We start from the raw sequence: 26,179 nt of genomic DNA on the forward strand, positions 1-26,179 counted from the left end.
GAGATTTTGAGGATATTCTGAAAGATCAAGAGGAGCTTGAGTGGGGAATATTCTGTTAAAGATATTCTAGCTACTATGGGGATTATGGGATTAACTTTGTGGCTTCCTACTTTCTATTTTGACGGGTAGGATAGATATGCTACAATCCAACCATAGTTTCGATTTTGTAATGTTCTAGATAGTTTCTATTTTGAAGGAAAACTTAATTTGTTAAGGATTCTCCTATGATACCAGAGGTTTCCTATTTTGTTTGTTTCGACTTTCGATGAAGTTATAAATAAAGGAGAAGGAGCTTAGACCCTCTAACGATTAATAAAAAGTGAGATTTGGCTTCAGCCTTGTTGGTGTAGTGGTGATGCAGTTCTAGCCCTCTTGGTGGTGATTCCAATCAGACGCTACTGTGGTGATCCAGTAGGTTGGGTATGGTGATGATTCCATTCCCACATGCCAGGTGGTGAAACCTTGATCATATCCTGTTTTTGTTTCTTCTTTCATATGTAAAAACATGAAAAAAAGAGAGTTGAAAATAATTTCCATTATCGATTTATGTTTGTCCGATATTGTGATCTTGTTGCGATTGATCTCTCACTGCCATAGTTGTCATGGCGTCGCCATGGCGTCCTGGCGCTGGGAGAGGTGGCATATCGAGCTACGCAATGGTGGATGTAAATATATCGTTCGATATGGCATGGCGTCGCCATGGACGCCATACCACGATATGTTGGCATATCGGTCGGTATTTGTACATATAAAAGTTAGATTTAAAATTTTTTTTTTAAAACCATTTAATAGCTTAGATGCTTTGCTCCAAATCACACACACTGAAGAAAGACTATTGCTATCAAGCTTCAGTAAACAGGTTAGCCTATCATTTGATTTTTACTATTGCTTTCAATTATTTGACAGGTTAATCTATATTTTCAATTTTTCATACTTTCATATACACTAATGGATATTAATTACACTTTCATGAATTAAACCATAGTGGCATAGTATATTAGTAGTAGTGTAGTACACTTTCATGTTGATTTTTGATGTTATAGGACATATATTATAGCATACTAAATGACATTAAAAATACATAAAATAAAAAATTAAACATGGTCGACATGCTCGCCATGGCAACGCCATGGCGGGCGACATGTCGATATATCGACGTGACACCCTTCCACCGACTTGGATCGCCGTGACAATTATGCTCACTGCTGCTTCCCTGGTTCGAGATTGATTCTGCATTATTTGGTATCAAAGCCATGAAGAGACGGTAGACAAAGTCGACGGTTGCTGAGTTCTACTTCCGACTAAAGGTTGGTTGTGCGGATCTTATTCCTCAATTTTTCAAAACTCGAGGACAAGTTTTTCCATGCCAGAGAGAACTGATGCAGATCATAGGGAAGATATTTGGAGGATGTTCTAGAAGAGTTAGAGGAGATTTGGAGGATTTTTTAGATCTAGAGGAAATTTAAGTGGGAAATATTCTGTTAAAGATATTCCAGCTACTATAGGGATTGTGGGTTTCATTTTGTGGCTTCTTATTTTCTATTTTGTTGGGTTGGATAGGTATTGATGCAGGTCCAAGCACTAGGAAGAAGAAGAAGCCTTGAGAAGGCTGCTGTTTTGTTTTTTCGTTGGAGCCTTTTCCCATACTTAGTTTTTAATTGTCTAAGTTATTAGGGGCAAATCAGTCTTTCCCCCTTTTAATTATTTTAAGTTGTTTGCTTAGCTTTACTTCCCCTCCACGATTTTATTAGAGGGTTGATTTGTTTTTGGATTTGTTTTTGTACTCAGATTTGGAGTACAAGTCTGTGATCTGTTTGTAATTAGGAATCAGATTGGGATTACTAGTCCTAGTCTGAGTAGGATTTGGCTTAAAGCCTTGATTTATAAATAAACACCATCGTGGGAGCCTCCCTGATGCAGAATTATCACCAAACTGGGCTTCTTTTAGTAGAAATAAGTCTAGGGTTGGGATATATATATGTTGGGCCTTTGATCCCAAGGGTTTTCTATGTGATAGGCCACTTTAATGAGCCTAAACTAGGGGTATATAAGTTGCATACGGGATTAGCCCAATACTTAGTTTATTTTTAATTGAACCGGTTCAAATTGGTTGCATCCAATTGGTTCAATTTAAGTGATCATGTGACTTGTTTTAGTGGTCATGTGACAACTTAAGTGGTGATGTGATGTAAGTTGGGCTGGATTAGGACTCTATAAGTCCAGCCATGTTTTGAGTCTATTTTCTTTAGTATTCTAGTTTCCTAGTCAGTTTACGTTACCTAATAGGTTAGGGATAGGGTTAGGCTTTTCCTTTTTAATTTTTAAGTCTATTTTTGAGTCTTCTATATAAGTTTGTAAGGGAGGCCAACATTGAATACGAATTTGATTTATAAAAATTAGCTTTATGCTCGCTGCCATTGCTGCTGCTCTTTGTGAGTGTATATCCTTATGGATCTCAAGGTGGATAAGGTGGGTGGACTCCTGTGACTCCTTGCATCTGCTTATGATCGGGAGGTCCTCTTCAATCAATTTTCAAGCTCCTACTGCTGTTGATCTTCAAAACCAATTAGTTATTTAATTTTTTGCAACTATCTTCTTCTCCTAATTCCTTACAGTCTACCCTAATCATTCTCCAATCGACCTCCATTAATCCTATCTCCATTAAACCCTAAATTCCCATTAGAAACCCTAAATTCAACCTATTTCCTAATTCCTAAAACGCGAAACCCTAACCCTAATTCTGTAGATTTTTCAAACTGAACCAAATCCAATTATTTTTATCCCATAATAACCCCCTAGACCTGCATATTAAAGCCATATAAGACCCATTCCCAAATTCCCACCCTAAACCCTAGAATTAACCTAAATCCTAGTGCTGTCCATTCGAACCAGCAACCCCTTTTGCGATTGATCTTGTTGTCTGGCTCCTAGTAGGTCTCCTACCTATCTAGGACTACATTACTCCCCCACAGTTCAATTAATCAATTTTTGCTTTCAAGCTTGCTGCCATTGCTGCCATTGCTCTCTGAGTGTTATATCCTTGTGGATCTCAAGGTGGATAGGGTGGGTGGACTCCTGCGATTCCTTGCATCGAGAAGATCAGGAGGTTTCTTTCAAGTATTCAAGCTGCTGTTGGAATTCTCTTCAAACCAGTAAGTAGATTTTAAATTTTGTTATACCTTCTACTTATTGTTTTCTAACCTAAGCCTCCCCTCTTCCATCGATCTAGATCAGTTCACTAAACCAGATTCCCTTTCCCTCCATTGAACCTGCAACTAATCCATTCGAACCTTAGCTTGATTTACAAGCAACCATCATCCAGCCATCTGATCATCCCCAAACTTCCATCGAGCCTTCCTCTCACCCCCTCTTACACTCGATCCAAAACCCAGCCCCTCATTGCCACCCTAACTCCTCCATCGCCTTACTCCATTAAAACCCAAAACCTAAAACCCGATAGATCAATTCTGCCCTAATTTGCAGAATTTTCAAACTCAGCTAACCCCCTAGACCTGCCCATTAAAACTCTATAAACCTTTTCATCAACATCCAACCCTAACCCTAGTTTTGCCCTAAAATTACTAAACCCTAACCCAATCGGCCAGCATTGTGTGAGATCCTATTACCTTGGTTCTTAGTGGGAATAATTCCTACCTGAACTACATTAGGTATGCTACAATCCAACCATAGTTTCTACTTTGTAATGTTTTAGATAGTTTTTATTTTAAAGGACGACCTAAGTTGTAAGGGATCCTCCTACCATACTAAAGGTTTTCTATTTTGTTACTTTTCATGAAGTTATGAATAAAGGAGAAGGGGCTTAGACCCTCTAACGATTGAGAAAAAAGTGAGTTTTGTCTTCAGCCTTGGTGCAATGTGTTAGGGACTTGGGTCTCATCCTCAAAAGCTAGTTGTTAAGGAGACGGTGCCCAAGTACCTATTAATCCACCCACATCCCCTTTCATATCCGATGTGGGACTATTCTTTTTGCCTTATGCGTGGATATCCCAACAATCTCCCCCTCTAAGCGGATAGCAAACATGTGGAGCCTGAGATCCCGATCTCCCTCTCCACGCGGGAGCTGATGTGGAGCCTGAGATCAAACCCCGAGAACCCTCGGCCAAACGGGAATTTCCACACCTCGGCTCTAATACCACTTGTTAGGGACTTAGGTCTCATTCTCAAAAGCTAGCTGTTAAGGAGAGGGTGCCCAAGTACCTATTAACCTACCCACGCCCCCTTTTATATCCGATGTGGGACTATTCTTTTTGCCTTATGCGTGGATATCCCAACACAATGGTGATGCCAGTTCCAGCCCTCTTGGTGGTGATTCCAAGAACTTGATGGTGGCGATTCCAATCAGACTCTACAATGTTGATTTAGTATGTTGGGTATGGTGGTGATTCCATTCCGTAGGTGATGCAAGCACTTGACTGGTTGGACCAGCATGACCGAATTTGGAAACCCAAACCCAACCCCGGTTTTGGGTCCAACAAGGTTGGAAGTAGTTTAGTTATTCTTTACGTCTTTTATTTGAATTGGGTTGGATACGTAGGAATAGGTTATTTAGTTTTAGAGTTGGATTGCAAGTTATTTTCAGTCGTTGAGTCTAGTTAGGATTCTTTTAATTTTTGCTTATTTATACATCGTAACCCAACGTTGGACATAGAAGAAAATCAAATTGGGTTTTTCTTTGCGTGAGTGAATCTGTGTTTCCTCTTCACCCTGCAACTCTGTGTTTCTTCTTGCATTTTCCCCTCTTCCCTAACCGGCCCTCCACCAATTTGGTATTAGAGCCGAAGTTCCCCATCAACTTCTCCTCTCTTCCCTTCCCTTGCAATAATTCCTTCTTCTTCTTCCTTTCACCCCTTTTCGTTATTCCTATTTTGTTTGTCTGCTTAGGTGCTGGCACCTATTCTGCCGGAAGTTGAGAGTTGCGACTCCCGCAACCTCTCAGCCCTCTTCCTTCGATTCCACAGTAACCCCTTTCTATTGTGCCCACCCCTTCTTCCCCACACCACTTTGTCACACCCAAACCTACGGCATCAACTGAAACCCCAACCCCAGCCCTGTGATTTCGACAATAACCCTCTCCCCTTCGATTCCTACAGGCAAACCCCACCGCTCCCCCCTTTTCCTCCTGTAGCTTCGATCGAGTCCCCTCTCTAGGGTTATGCCAAAAAATAAAAAAATAAAATAAATAAAGAGAAGAAGAGAGCGAGAGAGAAAGAAAAAAAGAGAACTCATACCTGGTTTCGGAAATCTGCACCATTGGTTTCGAATTTGACCTACATCCCCACTGCTGGTTTCCTAAGATTCTGCTGTTGAGCACTTGACTGGTTGAATCAGCATGACTGAGTTTGGAAACCCAAACTGACAGAACCGGTGCAACCCGGGTTTTTGGTCCAACAAGGGATGGAAGTAATTTGGTTATTATGTCTTTTATTTGTTTTGAGTTGGATACGTAGGAATAGGCTATTTAGTTTTAAAGTTGGATGTCAAGTTATTTTCAGTCTTAAGAGTCTAGTTAGGAATCTTTTAATTTTTGCTTATTTATACATTGTAACCCAACGTTAGACACACAGAATTGAATAGAAAATTGAATTGGGTTTTGCTTTGCGTGAGTGAATGTTTGTTTCCTCATCCCCATGTAACTGAGTTTCTTCTCAGATTTTCCCCTCTTCCCTAACCGGCCCTCCACCAACAGGCTAGGTGGTGAAGCCTTCGGTCATATCCTTTATGTTTGTCCCATATTGTGATCTTAATGCGATTGATCTCCCACTGGTTTTTCCCTGGTTCGAGATCAATTGTGCATTAATACAACCAAACCCACTGTCTTTGGTACCATCCAAATGGAAATTTACGAATTTGTGACTGTGTGGACTCTTGGCAACGCTCTCTAGTTTCCATTGCAACCCATTTTTAGTGTTTGTTCCTAATTTAGCTTATACTTGTGTTTTAACATCTTGAAATTCATGTCGGTGCTCCATTTGGAGAAGGAATCTGTTGGTAGAATCGTGGGCTAGAAAAAAGAGAATGAGAGAATAATTGCTTAGCTTCATTGACAGGTAAGCCCCTCTATTTATAATAGAGGGGAAAGTTACAAGAGATTAAAATAGGCGATGTGGGACTAAAACTCACATAGCCGACTTAAACTTAATAACATAAAAATTCCCCCAAAAGGACCAGAATACCCCCACGGTATTCTGGAGTACATATTCCAACACTCCCCCTCAAGCTGGATTAGACAAATAATTAAAGAAAGAAGATCCAGCTTGAACTAAAGAAAAAGAGAACTCCATAATAATGCTAACACTCCCCCTCAAGTTGGCGCATACAAGGTACTAATGCCCAACTTGAACAAAATGGGAAAAAATAAGTTGTAGCAGAATCCAGTTTCAAGACGAATGCAGCTCCCAAATAAACCTTCAAGAACTTGAAAAAATAGATATTCAAAACTTGGGCAGACTTGATCAGCAAACCGGGACTGGAATGTCTTCTAAAAAAGGCAGTTTTCACCAATCTTCTATTGCTGTCCAATGATGAATCTCTGAACGATAATCTTGAAGATAAGTAACTAGGGTAGCGAGCAGATGAATCAAGCAGTAGAAAAGATCAAGTAGCGGAAAAAATCAACCCAACTGTAGAACCTCATATAGGCAGGCAATAACCAAACATCTTCAATACTTTAATACCAATCTCCCCCTTACGGCAAACTTAACCCAATAATGAAGGATACCCAGTACAAAACATAGAAGATCAGTATTTCTACCATTGCTACTGGGTATCCTTCATTATTGGGTTGAGTTTGTCCATGGTTCATTATCCCACTGCTGCTTTTCACTTCACCACCTCCCATACCTTTGGCATATACCCATAACCACCTTGGAAGTTTATGATATTCTCTAAATTGCCATTTCTTCTCTTTCCATTACCCTTAGCACCTTTTGGAAAATTCTGGAATATTATACTTTTGCACTATTTCTTACATCATCTCCATTTTTTGTCCATGTGTACTACTACACGTGAGGGGGGGATTATGTACAGTATACATGCATCCATTGCAGAAAGCAAAACTTGCAGGAATACTTGGTGCAAAACATAGAAGATCAGTGTTTCTACCATTGTTACTGGGTATCCTTCATTATTGGGTTGAGTTTGCCGTAAGGGGGAGATTGGTATTAAAGTATTGAAGATGTTTGGTTATTGCCTGCCTAAAACATAGAAGATCAGTGTTTCTACTATTGCTACTGGGTATCCTTAAATCAGATCTCCAAAAATTCTGGACAGCTCCAATATCGCAGGTATGGCTCCAGCAGATTTCGAACAAAATTTTTTTTTAATAAAAAAAGGTAGAAAGGGAGGGGGGCAGCAACTAAATCATTGGTATGCTGTATTTACCTCATTAGTGCTGCCCCTTTTCAAGGTTGAGAAAAAGAAAAATAGAAGAAGGAGAAGCCGAGAAAGGGAGAAGAAGGGAGAAGTCGATTGAAGAGATGGATTAGGGTTTTCTTTCTCTTTTTCTAACCTAGATCAGACCAGCTCTGATACCATGTTGGCAGAATCGTGGGCTAGAAAAGAGAGAATGAAAGAATAATTGCTTAGCTTCATTAATAGGTAAGCCCCTCTATTTATAATAGAGGGGAAAGTTACAAGAGACTAAAATAGGCAATGTGGGACTAAAACCCACATAGCCGACTTAAACTTAATAACATAAAAACTACCCTAAAAGGACTAGAATACCCCCACGGTATTCTGGAGTACATATTCCAACAGAATCCTCCTTGTAAATCTTTTTTTAGAATGAATGGCGTACAAATCAGGACCATGATGAGTTCTAGATGGCAGGTAAGATCTTTTCTAATCTCCATTGAAATCTTGTGGGATAACTACCAAGAAGTAGACAAAGGGGTTTCACAAAAGAATATCTAAGATTAGTCTAATAGAAAAGGCACAAACTAAGGCGAACTTATGTGTATTTTTCTTGTCACTTCTTATTTGCATTTTCACTGCAGACATTGATTCAAGTAGGCTTTTGGTGGTCTGTATGGACTCTACATAAAATTATGTAATAAATTGATGAGTACACAGGTAGTCATCAACCCCAAAATGTGGGTAGTTATATGTAATAAAGGAATGTGATGTTTCCGGAAATCACAAGACAAATCTGAATCATCCATCCATGTAATAAAGGAATGTTACTTTTTCAAAAATCACAAGACAAATATGAACCATCCATTTTTATGGGTTTTAAAATCTAAACTGTCTATTACCATTCAGAGTTGGGGGAGTGCACAGTATTGTCTAGAGTACTGGTACAGATGCATGGACATACACAGGATGCATACCACTACAAGGGGGTATTTGATTGAATTAGACTTGGACACATCATCTGTCCACGTGGCAGAATACATGTCTTGTATATTTGGAAAAATAACAGACCCTTGTGACATTAATAATTCGCCTATATATATATATATTTATATTGATAAGCAGTGAGAAATAATTTTTTATTAATTAAACAATAAGTTCATGATCCAGGCAAGATTTTTCTTAGCTTTGTTTATTACATCCCTTGTTTTCTGCTCTTGATTCTCCTTCATGTGTTTGTCTTGCAGCATTTGCCCCCATGAACAATGGTACTGAATTTGATTCCCATGATTCAAGCTCCAGAGCTCATCCTTTTGATGCCCAGAAATATTTTTCTGGGTCTGACTCCGAGGAAGAGTGAATGAAATATGATAAGATACAAAAGAATTCCTGGAATGCAGAGTAAGCTTCACACCCAAGTCTAATCTCATGAAATGGACTCATGTTGGTAGACCAGAGGGGAAACCCAATTATCTGAATGCAGAAGCCTTAAAGGTGAATTCTAACAGTTGTATGGAGTCCATGACAAAAGAGGAAATTGAATTGTATAGGATGACAGTATTTTCATGTTGTATCATATTCTTTCTTAGTCCACTGGAATTTGAATTTTCTTTGAATGCATAAAGAAATACTGAAGTCATTTCCAAAAGTTTTCTTTGTTCACGTATATTGATTCATCGGCTTCTATTTAAATGATATAGTGATGAGCCTCTCTACTGCCAAGAAGTCCAGATGAAGTTGTTGGCATCTGAGTAATGAAACATCTGTCTATTAATGTCATGAAGCATGTAAGCAACGAATGTTGACGTACACATGTTATCACTTAACACTTCAACCCTTGTTCCTTGCGGTATCCAACAGAAACAGTACAACTCAAGGTTTGAACCATTCTATGTAAATTTGTAATACATGCAATAACATAAAATTCTTTTTCTCTTTATTTTAACATGCAAAGCAACTATGATTATGTATGATCTGAGTTTCATACGAGATGAACACTCTCTTTCCAATGATTATCACCCTTTAACAGGTTTGCCATATTGGTAATCAGAGTTGCATCATTCAAGCAACTCTACAACCTTTAGAACTGTAATAATAATTGTAACACCAAAGGAATAAAAGACTTAATCTCTTACATAAAAAATAAAAACCTCCACCAATAGAAGGAGAATGTATAAACTTTGTCAAAATTAGATTCTGCCGCATTTCAATTTGTTCGAATTCTGCAATGCTTTGAATGGGTTGAGTCGTGCCAAATGGTCATTCTCCTCAAGGTTGTAGAGGTCTCCTCTGGTGCAATTAGTTTTACTTACCAATCAACTCCTAAGATGAAACAAACTCAAAATGTTAAGGCTATCTAGTAGTGATGCACTCGTTCACTAGGCTACTCAACGGCACCAAGAGAGTTGTGCTCAATAAGACAAACAATAAAGAGAGGGAGCCAAGAGAAAAACAAAGATGAAATTGGTACCAAAAGTGCTAGAGAAAATGGCTAAACATTCTCTCAATAAATAGGAGAGGAAGAGACGCCCCTAAGGGTTTGTCTCCAAAAGATATGCCAAAACTGTGTCTTTTCCCACGACATGTTTGTTGACCACGCAAACATGTCTTCTAATAGACACACTTATTGATCATTTAGGTGTATATTGCAAAAAGACACCCTCTAACAAACCTATAATATTATAAAACATATATTGAGACAGTAGGAAGTATGGGGGCTAGATCTCGTTCTAGTTGAGATCAAACTAGTGTGTGCCCAGTGTCCACTTTTTCATGAAGCCGCACCTCGATCTAATGGCTTTTAAACATCCTTGTCTTCGTCCCACAGAGTTGATCTATAGTAGATAGCATAAAGGATGAGTTGAGCCAAGCCACCAGCTGCCCCCAATACCATTTTGCTAATCTATTCCAAACGAATGCAAGAATGGATGAGTACTAAAACTATTGCCAAAGCCCACTTTGGAACACAAGTTATTGCTCATGAAATCAAATCCAAAATCCATAAAACCAATGGACAAGGTTAGATAAGAAGAAAGAATTACCAAGATGTATAAATCAAAACGTAGGAGCGCATGGATAATCCAAACAACTCCATTTAAGTTGGCCAATGATAGCAGGAATGACATATATTTCACACTCTTGGTCTTGATAACCAAACCCTAGAGAGAGATAAAAAGAGAGAGAGAGAGAGATGCATACTCCAAAATAAAACACAAGAGAATAGAATACCCACAAGCCTAGATCGATCTGGAATTATTACAAGAATCTCCACCACAGAATCTCCATCAGAGACAGAAGCAGTGGGGGTGTCGTTAGCTTGAGAGTCCATGGCAAACTGAGCACAAGGAGGACAAAAATCAGAAGGATAACACTGAAACTGATACCATGTAATAGATAATTCTATCACTCGAAACCAGTATTGCTCGTCTAGCAGTCTATGGTCTAAAAAAATTTTTGTATACAAAGAACAATGTAAATATTTCCCTTTTTCTCTAATTAATTAGTTTTCTTTCATTCAAAAAAAAAAACTCACAAGGAAAATGATAATGGTGTCTACAGTAATATTCACATTAATTAATGATTAAGGATGAGAAAAATTCGAGGGAAAAAAAAAAACAACTCTCAAAGTTTCAAACACTCAGCTCTGATATTTCCCACCTTTTTCCTTTAAAATCTATTAAGTCTAACCGCTCCTGATTCCAGAGAGAGAGAAATATATCACGAACAGGAGATGGAATTCTCACCGCCCGAGTGATTTTCTTCTTGGGATGCATCAAAATAAGCACTCTTGGCAAACCTTGACAGTCTAACCTTCTGCCCCTTACCTGAGCCACCGGCAGCGGCGCCGCTACCACCACCACCACCGCCACCGCTACCACTTACCATAAAAGCATTGCTGTTGGAGTAAAAGGAAGAAGATGCTTTCTGCCCATTACCAACCACTCGGTGGAGACGGCACCTAAAAGATCCTGTATGGTTCGTCGGAGCACAGACACAACTCTTCTTCGATGTGATCACTTGAATCTTACTCTTATCATCCATTGTCCCCTTCATCTTCTTCTTGTTCTTCAAAAGTCCTTCAACCCCTGCAACCATCCCCTGCTTTGACTTGCTCTTCTCCTTATCAACCCTGTATTTATTCCTTATTCCAATTACTCACAGAAACCAATCTAAGAACTTTTCACCCCGCCCCCCACAAAAAAAAAAAAAAAAAAAAACCCAATCTAAGAACTGGAGATGCATACCAGATTGTCATGGTGAATTGTTTACAATGGTCTTCTTCCGGCATTGAGGATTTTGAAAAATAAAATTCTAATCTTGCAATTCTCTCTCCAGAAGTAAATCAATTTAGGTTCCTCTTATGCTAATGATCCTTATCCAAAATCCGAAACTCAATGATTTTTTTTGTGTAGTTGGATTTGGAGTGAGTTTAGGAGTTTTATCACAGAGGAAAAAGAGGAAGTCAATCTCCTCCGTGAAAGAGTTCCAATTGTATTGAGAAGAGCAAGGGACGGAGTGAGTTGTGAGCCTATCCATGCAAAACTTGTGGAGCTTACAACTATCAACCCAAGTGTCAATTTATATGTGTTGACGAAATCAGTAGTAGACTTGGTAGAGTCCGAGTTGGAGTGTATTTCAGCTTGGTTCTGCCACGCGCTTGACTTCTGTTGGGCGAAAGCCAGCCTTTGGCTTGTCTTGATTTGGTGCGCTAATCGTCTTACAAGGCCTATATACTTTGGGAGAATGTTCTCTGGGGCGGGGGCGCAGGCCCAGACACATAGAGGTGGGCGCAATGATCACCTTGCCCCCCCCGAGTGGCAGGCCCATGTGTCTCGAATATTACAGCCTAGACACAGAGAACATGAGCCCTATTATATATTACAACCCAACCCATCTATTATTCAGGGTCAATCGGGGCCAATGAGGGTTGACCCGGCCCTATCAGGGTCAATAAAGGCTGGGTCAGGTTTGACTAAACCCTAACAGGGTCGGATTGGGTTGAGGGTGTGTTGGACCCTGGCAAGGTTGGGTTGGACTTGACAGACCTTAAAAACTCTAGGGTTGGGCTAGGGTTTAAGGCAAACCCGGTGATAGATCACTTGTTTGCATTGTAAGTAATACTAAAACTATTTGCAAGTCCAAAAAATCTAAAGGGCTCAATGTCAAATTATCAATTCACATGAATTCACCTCTTCTTGGTAAAAAAGTTTTTACTGATAGTGTTTGGGATCGAATGATGAAAGCTAAATATTTTCCCATATCTCCTGCCTTCATGCCTCTTGGCTCTTACACCCCCAATTAATGCTTCCTGGGATACAAGTCCATTTTCAGAGCTAGAAGTGTCTTCTTATCAAAGGTCTTTTTATTTGTATCGATCATGGGCATAGTGGTCAATCCATGGACTGAACCATGGATCCCTGAGTTCAATCCTTTGAATGCCACTTTCCATCTTGTCTTGAATATCCCTAGCAGATTTCATTGATCATAGCTCTCTATCAACAAAACTGACCACATATTATCACATTGTTGATCACTTCGCTGTTGCTGCATGGAATTTTGCAGGCTTTAGTCACCCTCCTAGTTCGACATCTATCCAATTTTGGATTTCTTCCCAAGCCATAAGTTCGCTTCAGATTACTTTTAATGTAGCAATAAGGGTTTCAAGCGCAGGAAACACGCCATCTATATTAAATGGACTCCTCACCATCCACATTTTATTAAAATTAATGTTGATGGTTCGTGTATGGGTTCTACGCCATGATCGGCAGGTGTAGGGGGGGGGGGGGGTTTATCATCAGAGATGATCAAGGACATTTCATTTTGGATTTCGCTGAGTAAGTTGGGATCATATTTCCTTAAGTAGCTGAAGCTCTAGTCATTCGGCAAGCAATATTATACATAGCTGTGAGAGTGGTCATTGAAATATTATTTTGGGAAGTGATAATTTGTTAGTGTGATTAAACTACTTAAAACTTAAAAGAGTATTCTAACATCCTCTGTGGCGCATCTCTCATATTCTCAAGGATTGCCTTCATTTTCTCTCAAGGTTCAATGTCTTATGCTTCCATCTTATTTGTAGCGAAGTGATGAGGCATAAAACACCTGACCAATCAGAAGCTGCCACATGGTCGAGCGGAGGTCATTCCAAGAAACGAATCAAGCTAAGCGAAAGACCGGGCCGACCCGATCTTCGACAAACCGTACTACTTGGCTGAGCTCTTCAGACACATCCAAGTCAACCAGACGCTGAGCCAAACCCGTACAGGTCCGACGAGGCCGGCCTAGTAGGCCGAGCTCTTCGACCGATCTCTGGCCGCACGGCACGGCAGATCGGTACTCACCCAAAGATCCCCATCACGGCTGAGCTGGACGCCCGCCGACCCCATGGTCCGAGCCTACGCAGGTCGGCCTCGATTGGAGCACCATGGCGCGGCCAAGCCCACACAACTAGTGATGACCCTCAGGTCATACAGACCGAGGCTGAGCTCTAAGGCCGAGCTCCGAGGCCGAGCTCTCCACGAAGGCTACCATAGCGCCCCATCGGAGATCACGGCGCCACGTCAGCACCACCCGAGAATCACGGGATAAGAATCGAGTCACGATCTCATCACGATACCGAATCACACTCCCATTAGGACACTTACCTTAACAAGAGTCCGACCCCGAAGGAAACTCTCCACTCCACTCCGCTCCGCTGAGAAGAGCCTTACCAAACAAGGACTCTTACCATACTAGGACTCCTCCAACCGCCTCATCTCCCTCTATAAATACTAAGGTATGGGGCTCTATTGCTCATCTCACTTTTACTAGCAGTTACGCTGTTGCACTTGGGATCTAACTTTAGCATCGGAGAGTCCTAGGCCGGAGCCACACCGGTTCTCTTGTGCTCATCACTTGGTCTTTACAGGCTCATCCGTGGGCGAACCAAGCATCAGAGATTTCCACACGCAACATGAAATTTTTTTTGTAGCAGATGCCTTAGCTAATTTCGGATACATGTAACCATAAAGCTTTCATTATTTCCTCCCTTTTATCTTTTGATCCTTATTTTGCTACTACGTAGTTTAGTGTTCTGTAATTCTTTCAAAGAGTAATTAAGGTATGTTTCTTACATATAAAAAAATTAGTTTCATACCAGAGTTAAATAATAGGAATTGACAAAATACACCTTAAGTAGTAGTCAAAGGACTGTGGACCTCATCTGGAAACCGATAATTTAGAATCTCACATACTGTGCACGATCCATCAAGTGATTGCAGTGATGTCCTCATAGTGTAGGCATTTTCAATGAGAGTATGCATTCTTGGAATGCATTATATGTCAATTTCACATTCTTGGACTATAAAAATTACTATCATCCGAAATATGAAATCTACCTAGAATGCATATCAAACACAGGAAGTGAAAACCAATTAAGCCGTACTCTTTTCCTAGGTTTAAAGGATGGGGTGACCTATAAACAATGATCATCATAATCTAAACTATTGGGAACTTGTCTAATTTTATTTGAATGTAATGAAGATTGTGGATATCATGGGCCTGTTTCTCTATCTTCCCATATTAAATTCTGTCGATCATAGAAACTGAAATTTTTATGGTTGTAGGCAGTACTTCAACCAAAAAAAAGAAGTTATGATTGGAGATTACAATAGTTGTCATTGATGACCAGCACAAAATAACAAATTACAATAATAAATTGCAATGTCAGTTTGAGTTCTTTTTTCTTTCCCTTTTATTTAATAGGAAAAACACTAGCATGGAAAACCACCACACCCTCCAAGGCCCAAAAGAAAATTTTGCCTGTCCATGATGCTGAGCCTATAAACATTGAAAATTCAATCTTTGCCATGTGTGAAGACTGGTATTGATAAAATGAACTTTGTTGGATTCATGTATCTGATTTTCCTCTTATATCATAATTATTTAACTATAAATAATAAAGGAGATATAGATAATGATGTTGCATAAAGAATTTAGAGAATGGTGAATGAAATGGAGGCATGGTTCTAAGTATTGGTATTGTATCGTTCGTATCGGGTGATATGTATCGGTTTTGTTAGTCGTTGATATCGATACCATACTGATACTGTGTCGATAGTACGGTACGGACAAAGGATAAAATGGTCAAAAAATTCATTTTTAAAAGAAATTCAGGGGTATTTTTGTCTGATACAGTCGATCCAGGCCGATACCGTGTTGGTAGTATGGTACGGACAAGGGGTAAAATGAACAAACAACTCATTTTTTTAAGAAATTCAAGGATATTTTTGTCCGATACAGCCGATCTAGGCCAATATCGTATCGGTATCATATCGGTTTTGTGGGTCGCCGATACCCGTTCCGATACCGTGCACTAAAACCATGAGTGGAGGGGTGTGTACAGAGTATTGTGTGATCAACATACTTTTTTAAAAAGGGAAAAGAACGTTACCTGATTGCGTGGCACCTATGCCTAGACACAGGTGAGCACGCAATGATCGCTCCACCCCCATGGAAAGGCAGAAATCCCCTGGAAAAAAAATCCTCTACAGTGCCCTAATCTAGCAATGCACTGCAATGTGGCCTGAGAGCTCGTCACGTGGAAGATGCGATATCCAACGGTGCCGAGCTCGAGAAGAAAGACAAGAAAAGAAAAAAAAAAAAAAAAAAACTGCCTTGCATCGAGCTCGCATCGTTGGATGAAGCTTCTTCCACGTGTCGAGCTCTTAAGGACGCATTGCAGTGCACCACTAGATGCCCGCACCAGCACTGCAAAGGATTTTAATCCGAAATCCCTCCCATGATGTTTGTGGGTATGTTCCCATTGGCCCCCGTGCTGGCTTACAGACCACGTGACTTGGTATACTCTCTTGCCCACTCAAAGGAAAATTTATTAGACAGTTATACAGCCACCAATAATGTATAGAGCTGAATGATGGGTAGTGAAAAAACAACATATAAATTAAATAAACTTAGTGTACCTAATAAGGATGTTGAGATGGATGAAAGATAAAAGTAGAAGAAGATAAAATAAGGATTCAACAAATTATAACTAATCTAAGAGTAGCCTTGATCTATAATAAGTTGCGAGAAAATCATTCAAAACTTAACTAGTAATAAATATAACTCTGAATAGAACTCATTGGAGAGAAAGATCCATGTAACCGATCCCATTTAATTGTAATAATGCTAAATTATTGTTATCCTAGCTATTCAACTGTAGTTAACCTACATATTATATTGACTTCTCAATGATTTTTCTTTCTTTAACTTAATTTTTCCACACTTTTAATAGTTTGCTGAGGATGAAAGTTGAGAGGCAAATACAGAACCATACATGTGGGGACCTACCTACCTGTGCAACAAACCTGAGTGCCACTTTCACTATTACATATGCCAAACAGAAAGATCAGTTGGTGTTGGGGATATGCTACCCTTTGCCCTAGGGCTAATATCCATTTGGATTTTTTAGAATAACCTGCCCTGTACAGAATGCAGAAGGGGATTCAATTAGTAACAACAGAAAAGAACTGATAACCTTTCTCTGGTCTCCAACATTCATTCATGAATTTGCCACTAGTGGCCCCACCATATATTTATTACAATCTCACTTTCGTCATGAATCGTCAGACAATTGTGGACCAACCCAACCCAATCCAACGACCCCAGCCACACGCAAACAAGTACGAATCCACAAATTTCTCTGCTTCTCTGCTCCAGCTTTAATTCCAATCAAAAGCTCAGAAATGGGTCAGGTGATCAGGTCATGTTAACCACTTAGAAGTAAGAAACCATATGCACAGAGCATGAACTTGTTCTGTTTGTTTGTTTTTGGGTTCTTCTGTAGATCCGATACCGGATTTATATATCCGTGTTGAACACCAATGAACAAATATTTTTTTTTTTTTTTTTTAAATGTTTCAATATATTACCCAAATAATGGATTGTTCATTATGCCTAAACTGCCGGGTCTAGAGTCTCTCCACGAGTTTGTGGGGATGGATCAGGAATCATCACCAGGTCTCACAGGTTCTATGAGGCATTTCATCAAACAGTAGTGCTTGAGTTGCTGGTGTATCAAAAACCTCAAAAGGGCTCTGAAATTATGCCACTTTGGGTATTCATTTGTCAATTCTCAATCTCATTTGTCTTTTCTTTTGTCTTTCTTGCTTCGACCCGTTGCCTCTTCTCCTCCCAAATTCCCCATCAGAAGATTAGAAGAGAACAGTGGAGGTGAGCCCCTACACACCCTAACAGTCACTCTTTGCACGCTTGAAAGCTTTTGATATTTGAACACACAATGCTTTATTGCCATCTGCTTTCTTTCTCTTTTTTCAAAGACCACACTCATGAGTCACTATAATACCTTATCCCATCAAGCCATGCCCTACTCCTTGACATGCGTAACATAGATTATATTACTAATGTGGATTGACGCCTATTTTCTTAAGAAAATTGGCCACCCTTTGTCCCTTAAAGTCAATCCACAGTTATTACAGATTGTTTGCTTTTAGAAAGATATCTTTAAGGTAAACCTTGAAGCAGCAAACATCGATCATGAGTCATGACTACTAGATAACCCATATATATATATATATATATTTAACTTAATTAACCTAACAACCCACCTTCACCTTTTCTATGCAATAATGCTGGCTGAGTAGGACTACTACTACTTGGTCTATTTATCCTTTGGTATTTGTGAAATTTGCAAAAAGAGTCATCAAAACAATAAAAAGAAAAGAACCCATAATGTAAACATCAAAAAAACCCATTCTATCATTCCAAATTCCAACTCTTAACTTCAATTAACAATGTTCCCTGTTCTTTCAATGTCAAAAGATTCAAAGTAGGAACCACAGCTAGAACCAAAAATAGTTCGAGAACTTGGCTTTACACTGACTCCTCTTGGAAGCCAAAAAAGCAAAGAAACAAAAAAAAGCACAAACAAGCACTATCAGATAGTATAAGATCCAAAAAACCAAAAAGAAGCATCTTTTTTTCTCTTCTCATCTCCTTTTCCATGAGATAAAATCATCAGGTTTACAATATGTCATCAACCCTTTTTTGCTTAAAACCATACATCATATGTATATATCACATAAAAGTAAAGTTTCTTCTCCATATAAACATATCCTCATGCAACACAACCGGGCATTAGGCATGAGAAGAAACCCATCTTCTTCTGCAAAAAAAAAAAGATTAAACCGTTAGAAAATGATTCACATGTAAGTAAGATAACATGTTCTTGGGACTTGGAGTAATAGGGTTCAGAACTAGGTAATTAGGAAGCTCAAAATAAACTTTTAAGTATATAAAAGTACGTAATGTTAATCTTTAATCATAAGAACAGAGGATGAATGGAATAGGGTGATGTAGGGGGGGGTGGTGTGGAAGGCTTACCCTCTTAGGGTAGTTGTGAAGGAGGTCTGGGGGAATTTTGTACAGATCTTCGTCCACAGCTTTAGGCGCCCTAGGTGGAGGGGAGTATGGGTGAGGTTTCTGCTCTGAGCTTGGTGGTTCCGTCACGTCACAGACTCTACCCTGTTTCCTCTGCTCCTTGACATGCGTTGGGTAACGCCTTTCCGCCCCTTTAGCCTGCATCATTCTCGACACGTCCATATCGTTAATTCCATTATAATCTATACATACTTATACGGATACACATACATAAATGTACAGAGATAAGTGATACGATACAGTCCGTTAGTATACCTATACACATGTACATCTACAGAGAGAGATTCTATTTGGGTAAGCACCAAATATTCTCCATTCGTAGTACAGGGGGAGAATTTATAGTAGAGAGATGGCCCCTACATAGCTACATGCACTGATGCGAGCAGAGGAAAAGAAGCAAAGAACCCATTCCGGATTCCAAAAAAAGAAGAAAAATATGAAGAACCCATATGAGTGAAGAGAGAATATCCTACATATGAAATGCTGAAAGGGGGAATTTAAGAAATCTCTGAGTCGGAGAGATGAGAAGAAACATAGAACAAAGGAACAGAAGCCATTTGGATAATAAGGAAATCTAGTCCATTTGAGGTTTGAATACAGGCTAGGAATGGCGAATTTAAGAAAAAATTAGAGAGAGAGAGAGAGAGAGAGAGAGAGAGAGAGAGAGAGAGATGAGAACAGAGGGATGCAAAGTCAAAAGAGCCCATGTGGGTAAAGAAGAAGAAAGCTCCTCCATTAGAAGTGTAGAATGGAGATTTGAACAGAATTGAGTTTTAAAAAAAATGATAGGTTACCTTGCGGCGACAAACAACAGTCTTGACAGGTTTCTTCAGATCATCACCATAGAAATCGTCTACAACGTACAAATCACGCTCTTCAGAGCTGTAACGAATCAACCCAGCTTGTCTAGCAGACTCAAAGTACTGTGTAATAGGGAGGTCATTCGCGTAATCCCAGTTACCAAATGCAGGGATATGACTCCTTCTGTAGTCCTAAAATAACCAGATGAAAACAAAAACAAGTGAAGTCAGCACTCAGAGATATCCCCTGTGAAAGAATCAAGAAGAAGAAGAAGAAGTGATTGTGATCTGTGACTTTAGGGTGATGGTTTGTCAATCAAACTTACATCCATGGCTGTGACAGAGGAAGAAGATCAGGAATCGTCTCTGGAGAGTGAAAGAAGAACAAATAGAGAATCCAAGAGCTCTCTTAGCAAAAGGGCTTGTCTTTTGTTTCTCTGCGGTGGTTGTGGCACTGGAAGAAAAGGGTAGTGAACCTAAAAAGGCAGAGGGGAGCGAGAGAGCAAGAGAGTTTCTTATTGGCATAAATTCTAACCAATTAAATAGAGTGACAGGAGAGAGACCTCAGTATTCCGCAGTTTCTAAACAGAGAAGCGTCTTGGCTCTTGCAAACACACAGAGAAAATGAGAGAGAGAGAGAAACCCTTTTCAACTTTTACTTTTTTTGGTTGCTTTTGCTTGTTGTCGCTGGTAATCTCTTATTCCAATGAGATTCTAAAGGTCGTCTCGGATCTCAAGGCATGTAAAAACCTTACCCCACGTATACAATAGAGGGTAAGAGAGAGAGAGAGAGAGAGAGAGAGAGAGACCAACTTAAAAGGAAAGGAGAGGGAGGTAGGGAGAGAACAAAGTGGAGAGACTAGATGGTATTTCTCTCTCCACTGCTCTCCTCCAGACTCTTGGCTTTGGCTTTTTTTGAGTATATGGGCCAGTGGGCTTCAGTGACTTTCTACTGTTCTGGTTTCCATTCTCATCAACTTCCTCGAGGAGTGAAATGCTCTGATGCTTTGACCTATTAGTTTCTAGGTTTTTGGGTATCTTAGTAAATGACTATAACACCCCTATATAGGGTTCATAAATGACAAATCACACTGTAGTAGTTAAGATTTGAAAAAAGAAAACAAAGGGAAGACCAGGAATGACCAGAAGTGTGGCAGGTCAACCTAAACGGCAACAACAGAAGAGTTAAGAAGGGGAGAGAATGGATAGGAGACCAGTAGGTTATAGTGTTCACTTTTGCTCTTCTTTATAAAGACTGGCTGACTCTGTACCTCAGTGCCGGCAGAGAGGGGAGCGAAGAGCTCGAATTCCCAAGTGGAAGAGAAGAGAGAGAAGACAGAGAAGGGTTTTACCATATCACGTTGACAGTATGGCTTAAAACTAAATAAAGACTTTTTAGGGTGCCAAATGCCTCGTAAACTGCCTTCTACATTTTAATATACACAATTTGAGGTTGGATAGTTTGAATCTAAGATTTAAAAACTCAAATTTTAGCACGGGATTTGCCTCAGTCTCTCTCGATTGATTCAAATCGAATCAGAGTCGGTGGGTGAGGAATTAGTTAAGATCAGGGTTACAGGACCGGTTTCGGCTGCAGGAATAGTCTCCATCGATGCTAATTTGGATCATCCTTCAGTGTGATCTAAGTGGTCATGGGTTTGAGTCTCGAAGCAGTCTCTCTGTAAGGGGATAAAATCCCGCAAGAACGAGAGAGAGCTTCATGCATTGAGTATACTATTTCAGTTTGGATTGAACAGAATTATCCCTAGTTTATCCTTGATCTTTTTTGGGGATTACCAATTCCGATTCCTATAACTATGGTTGAGATTAGTAGAAAATTTTAGAAAATGAACTCAAAAAAATGCAAACATTTTGGGTGAGAGATTCTTATTTAAAAAATTTATATTTTTAATTTTAGGAGATAAGGTTTATTGATCTTCAGTTATTTTATCAACTAAAAGAAGGAAAACAGGTACAACAAAAAACAGAGGAAATAAATGCATTCAAGTCTGATTCGGAAATGAGATTTGAGAATGAGACACAGACCGCACAATACAAAGGAATCAGTCAATGCACTGGTTTCAATTCCATTCTTAAAATCATGTGGGAATCTTGAAATAAATCGGATCAAATATGTTATTGGTAAAACCTGATCTCAATTTAATTCAGGAAGTATTGTTGATTTTCCCGTAATTATAACAGCGGTTCTGCTTGTCGGGTGAGCATGCTATAGGGATAGACAACCCCACACCCAAGAAGTGTTGGGGGAGGGGGGGGGTTGGAGTCTAACCAAATTTTTTTAGGAATCTTTTATATTGGGGTAATTTTGTACCTTTAGGGATTATGATGTCTCTATATTGTACTGCATGAATCATTATGTAAAGGGTTATCTCGTAAAGAAGCATGTGTGAGGGTTTTATATTTTCTTAATCAAAATAGTGGAAGCTGATTATTGCTCGGCCATGGATGTAACCTATCTCTCACTATTCTTTTGCGTTGTTAATTCTTAACAAAGCATTGAACCAAAAAGTGACCAATTGTCTCAATAATGACTTTATTCTGAATTGACCTGGTTTGATTGGTCAAAAATCGATCACAACCAAACATTGTCAAGCAACTTCAGAGTTACAAATATGATCAATCATCCGGGTCTTGGCTGCTCTATTAAAAACAAAACGAATTTTCTGCTTTAATTTGGACCATTTTTGAGATTACCACTATGTAGTGAACCAAAACAAAGTCAGATTCTAACTTCTAATCCAACCCAGTTCAATCATCCACTTCGGTTCAGTTTTTAAAATTATGTTTTTAAAGTCCTCTGTGGTGCTCTTAAATCCAACCAACAACAAGAAGCAAACTGAACAAAGCATGTATATATAATAGATTTCTTATTGAAACCACAAAGAGAGCATATATAGGAATATAATTGTTAAACCTTCACGGTGGAACAAAGCATGTAGAATAGATTCCTCTTGTGGAATATGTTTTCTAAATAGAAAGAATATAGCTCTTAAAACTTTAGTACAATATTTCCAAATGAAATGTTTAAAGCTTTGGTAACAAAGGCAGATGCCAAAGATGAAACCAAAAAGAAACATCCCTTGTCCATCTGATATACTTAAAATCCACCCACTTATGACAAGTTGACGCGTGACAAGGCTAGAACGAGATACTCAAACTACTACTATATATATAGATTCATTAAGTCAACATTGCAGTATGTCAGAGATGTTAGGACGCGCCACCCTCACGCAGAAAAAGGTCTATGTGCACCCCACTTCTCACAAAAAGGTCTACTTATGTCTCCTCACAAAAAGGTCTGAGTGCATTGCCCTCATGCAAACAAGCCTAGATACTCCAACGCCATGCTAATAAGTCAGATGCATGCACAATTTCTCTTATATATAAGAAGGTGGAGCTCAAGGTAAACTCTCAAGACAATATCCGGAACTATTCCATTCAGTAATGTTCTCTTATCTTCCCAAACTCTTATCCTGTTGCCTAACAGGGTTTATGGGAAGACCGAGACCCAAAAACTAATTTCTCAGTGCTCTTTTGTGTAAAGAAAATTTTCAATTATATATGGCTAATAATACCATTGTTGCTCCCTCCTTATTGCAAGAGTCTCACTTAAGCATATGGCGACATTAAAAACAAAAACCAAAAGATTAAGTCCTTTTTTAACCTAGGTGAAAAAAATTTAGAAACGAAAACTTATACACAATGGAGAAAATAAAATGAAATAGAAAGAATAATAATCTCAAAACCCACAATGTATCGATTTATGTGCTTTAGCAAGGTACCTACTCCTAAAGCGAGACTAGAGCAATTTCACAAGCAATCAAAAAAAAGTTACAAACTCGTTTCCTCACCTCTCTATATGTATAAATAATTCTCATAACCCTAATTAACAATCCCAATACTATCAATTTATAGAGAAAAAAAAAAAAAAAATTTTCCTATTTTCCCCCTTTTAAATCCTAAAACATTTTTACTCTTGGATTTTAACAGCCCTACGACAACAACCCACAACTTAAACTACAAATACAAAATATCAACCCTAACGAGATTTAGAGGATTGATGAGGACCGATCATATTTAAGGCTGACGTGCACAAAATGCTGACTTTGGTCGGTTGACTATTTTGACATTTAGTGGTGAGATGTGAGAAGTGAGAAGTGAGAAGTGAAGACTTTAAGTGAGATTTGAGAAAGAGAGACTTCCACCACCGAAGCTGGCGGTGGGATGTCGGGAGGTAGCTTTCATTTTCACATGCTCATCTCATCTCTCCTTCAATTCAATGCAATTAAAAAAAAAAAAAAAAATCAATTTGACTCCTCACTCTCTTATTATTTTTATTGTTATTATTATTAAAAAATACTTTACCAAAACAATTCCAAAATATTATTAATAAAAATAACAATTGTACTTTTCTCGTGGGAATGGGGGTGTCTGTTAAGCTGGAGTCCGGAGAGGAGAGGTTGCGGCTTCGTTTTAAGTGCAACCCCATGACTCGTTAGTTCCAATACCCCTTAAAATAAGCATAACTGTTTGGCACGGATTCATTCTTTAATTGTATCATTGGTTGATATATCAATAGTGTAGGGGAGGAGGAGTTCTCTTTGGATGCGCGGTCCCCGCATTAGTACGATAGAAACATCAAAATGGATGGAATTTTTGTGTTTCATGGGGATAAGACAATCATTTTACTTCATCATGTGTCTGGACATATGAACCACACTCTTCAACAGAGTTTTTTTAGGAATTGCGCACCTTACATTTTGGCAGTATTCGGTATACAATCTTGGAATACATTCTAACTCAATTTCACATTTTCGGATGATAAAAATAGTTGTTTGTATTACTCGAGAATGCAAAATTGACCTAGAATGCATACCAAACCTAGCCTTAGATTTTCAATATGTGGCATGATTGGATAAATTTGGACTTCATCGAATGTGAAAAAAAAGACACCATATTTTATTGTTCTGATATTGAATTTAGGATCATGATCAATTGTATGACTACAAGATATTATTCATTTACTTCTTATATTTTCATCAAGGAAACGTATTCTCTGTCCAGAAGTGTGTCCCTACGTCCAGACACAAGGCATGCAAAATGACCATTGTGCCCCTCCTGGTCGATGCCAATGCCCTCTCTCATTGTTACAAAATTTTAATTCTATGAAGCAATCATCTTAAGCGTGTTACAGAATTCAAAATCTATGGATTAATCTTTTCAGCTGTTACAATCTAACTGATTTATGCCACATCATCTTTCAATTATCCTAAAATCTTGGATGCTATTTATAGTTGTATTATGTAAATGGATTTTTTTTTTTCTTTTTGATTTTCAAATATATACACATATTATAATACAATAAAGACTCTTCACCGTTGGTAGGTGAACGAGATTTTTAGGCTGCATTTGGTTTGCATTCTATGTCGATTTTGAATTCTCAGTTGATAAAAATGGTTGCTTTTATCATCCGAGAATGCGAAATCGACCTAAAATGCATTTCAAAATTGCATACCAAACACAACCTTAGTCTCCATAAACAAGTTCTCTTTAGTTCCCACCTTACCATGACTACCTTTGTCACGAAAATTATTGACATTAATTTGTACAATGCCAGTATTAACCCACACTTTGATTTCTAATAGATCGATAAACCAGAAAGGTTGAATAATTAGTTGCATTGTTACGAGAGACGGGGATTAAAAGGTGATCTAGACATTGTTTAGAGAACAGAGTTTTCCTCAACCGACGATGAACATTCAACCATCATCCTAGGGTTCACAAACCCCTATTATGTTTTAGTGTATTACCTAAATTACTCTCTCAATACTGTCGGACCCCGTTTCGATAAATGAATTCCAATGCACAGTGGGTGAAGAAAACTCAGTCCTTCTTAGGAGATGCCAAAGGTCCTAAACTTCCAATATCTTTTTTATTTTTTGGCTTTTTTTGGTAAACCTAAACTTGCACTTTTGTTATGATTGTGGCATTTGGAAAAATAACCTTTTATTATAAAACTAGAGGCAGAGGGAGGAGAGACTCGAATTGTCAGCGTTTCTCATAATACCCCATCTTGCAATGTCCGAAACTGAACACTGGCATGAGAGGGAATCCTCTCCCTTGATTGAATTAGACTTTCAAATTAGATACATGGCTAAGTTAGACCATATTCTCTCTATCCGACAGTCAGAATGGACATATCATCTCTCCATATGACAAAATATATATTTTGTGACATTTAAAAAAATAACCCTTTATTATAAAACTAGAGGCAGAGGGAGAAGAGAGGCAAAGCCTATTGGAGTTGCTCTTCTATCCGGAAAAAGCCTCGGCAGCTTCTCTTCTCTGACTGAACATCCAAGAAGATCTCCTAGACCAAATAGGATGGAAATGGTGGTAGTTTGCACTTACAAAACTTCTTGTTTTCCGGTCAGGGTTTTTTTTTTGTCTTTAAGTTGGTAGAGCAACGCTACTAATTAAGCAATTCAGATCTTCTACGGTCTGGGTGCCTGTAGCAGTCTGAGCGACGCAGACACAAGGTGCTATGC

At 38.9% G+C, this 26,179-nt stretch overlaps 2 protein-coding genes across 2 annotated transcripts in view; one reads left to right on the top strand and one right to left on the bottom strand.

The window, feature by feature from the left end:
• Positions 1 to 9,015, top strand: part of LOC122669216 — a 29,417-nt gene extending 20,402 nt beyond the window's left edge. The window contains exon 5 of the mRNA XM_043865918.1: positions 8,619 to 9,015. Within this exon, the coding sequence (XP_043721853.1) occupies positions 8,619 to 8,731 (113 nt within the window). The 3' untranslated portion in view covers positions 8,732 to 9,015. The remainder of the gene's footprint in view (positions 1 to 8,618) is intronic.
• Positions 9,016 to 18,322: 9,307 nt separating this feature from the next.
• Positions 18,323 to 20,353, bottom strand: LOC122669217. The gene is made up of 4 exons (XM_043865919.1): positions 19,937 to 20,353; positions 19,605 to 19,802; positions 18,754 to 18,948; positions 18,323 to 18,535 (listed from the first exon to the last, which is right to left on the bottom strand). Exons 1-4 carry the CDS (start codon positions 19,940 to 19,942, stop codon positions 18,488 to 18,490), a joined length of 447 nt encoding a protein of 148 aa, XP_043721854.1. The 5' UTR covers positions 19,943 to 20,353; the 3' UTR covers positions 18,323 to 18,487.
• Positions 20,354 to 26,179: the final 5,826 nt, after the last annotated feature.

Source organism: Telopea speciosissima, chromosome 7, assembly GCF_018873765.1.
Source record: "Telopea speciosissima isolate NSW1024214 ecotype Mountain lineage chromosome 7, Tspe_v1, whole genome shotgun sequence".
Lineage (NCBI taxonomy): Eukaryota > Viridiplantae > Streptophyta > Magnoliopsida > Proteales > Proteaceae > Telopea > Telopea speciosissima.

Bases quoted from the DNA above. Each gene is read 5' to 3' on its own strand.
- LOC122669217 (XM_043865919.1), bottom strand. The intron at 18,949-19,604 runs GTAACCTATCAT...AGAATGATGCAG, and splicing joins CTGTTGTTTGTCGCCGCAAG to GCTAAAGGGGCGGAAAGGCG. The intron at 18,536-18,753 runs GTAAGCCTTCCA...TTTTTTTTGCAG, and splicing joins TTCACAACTACCCTAAGAGG to AAGAAGATGGGTTTCTTCTC.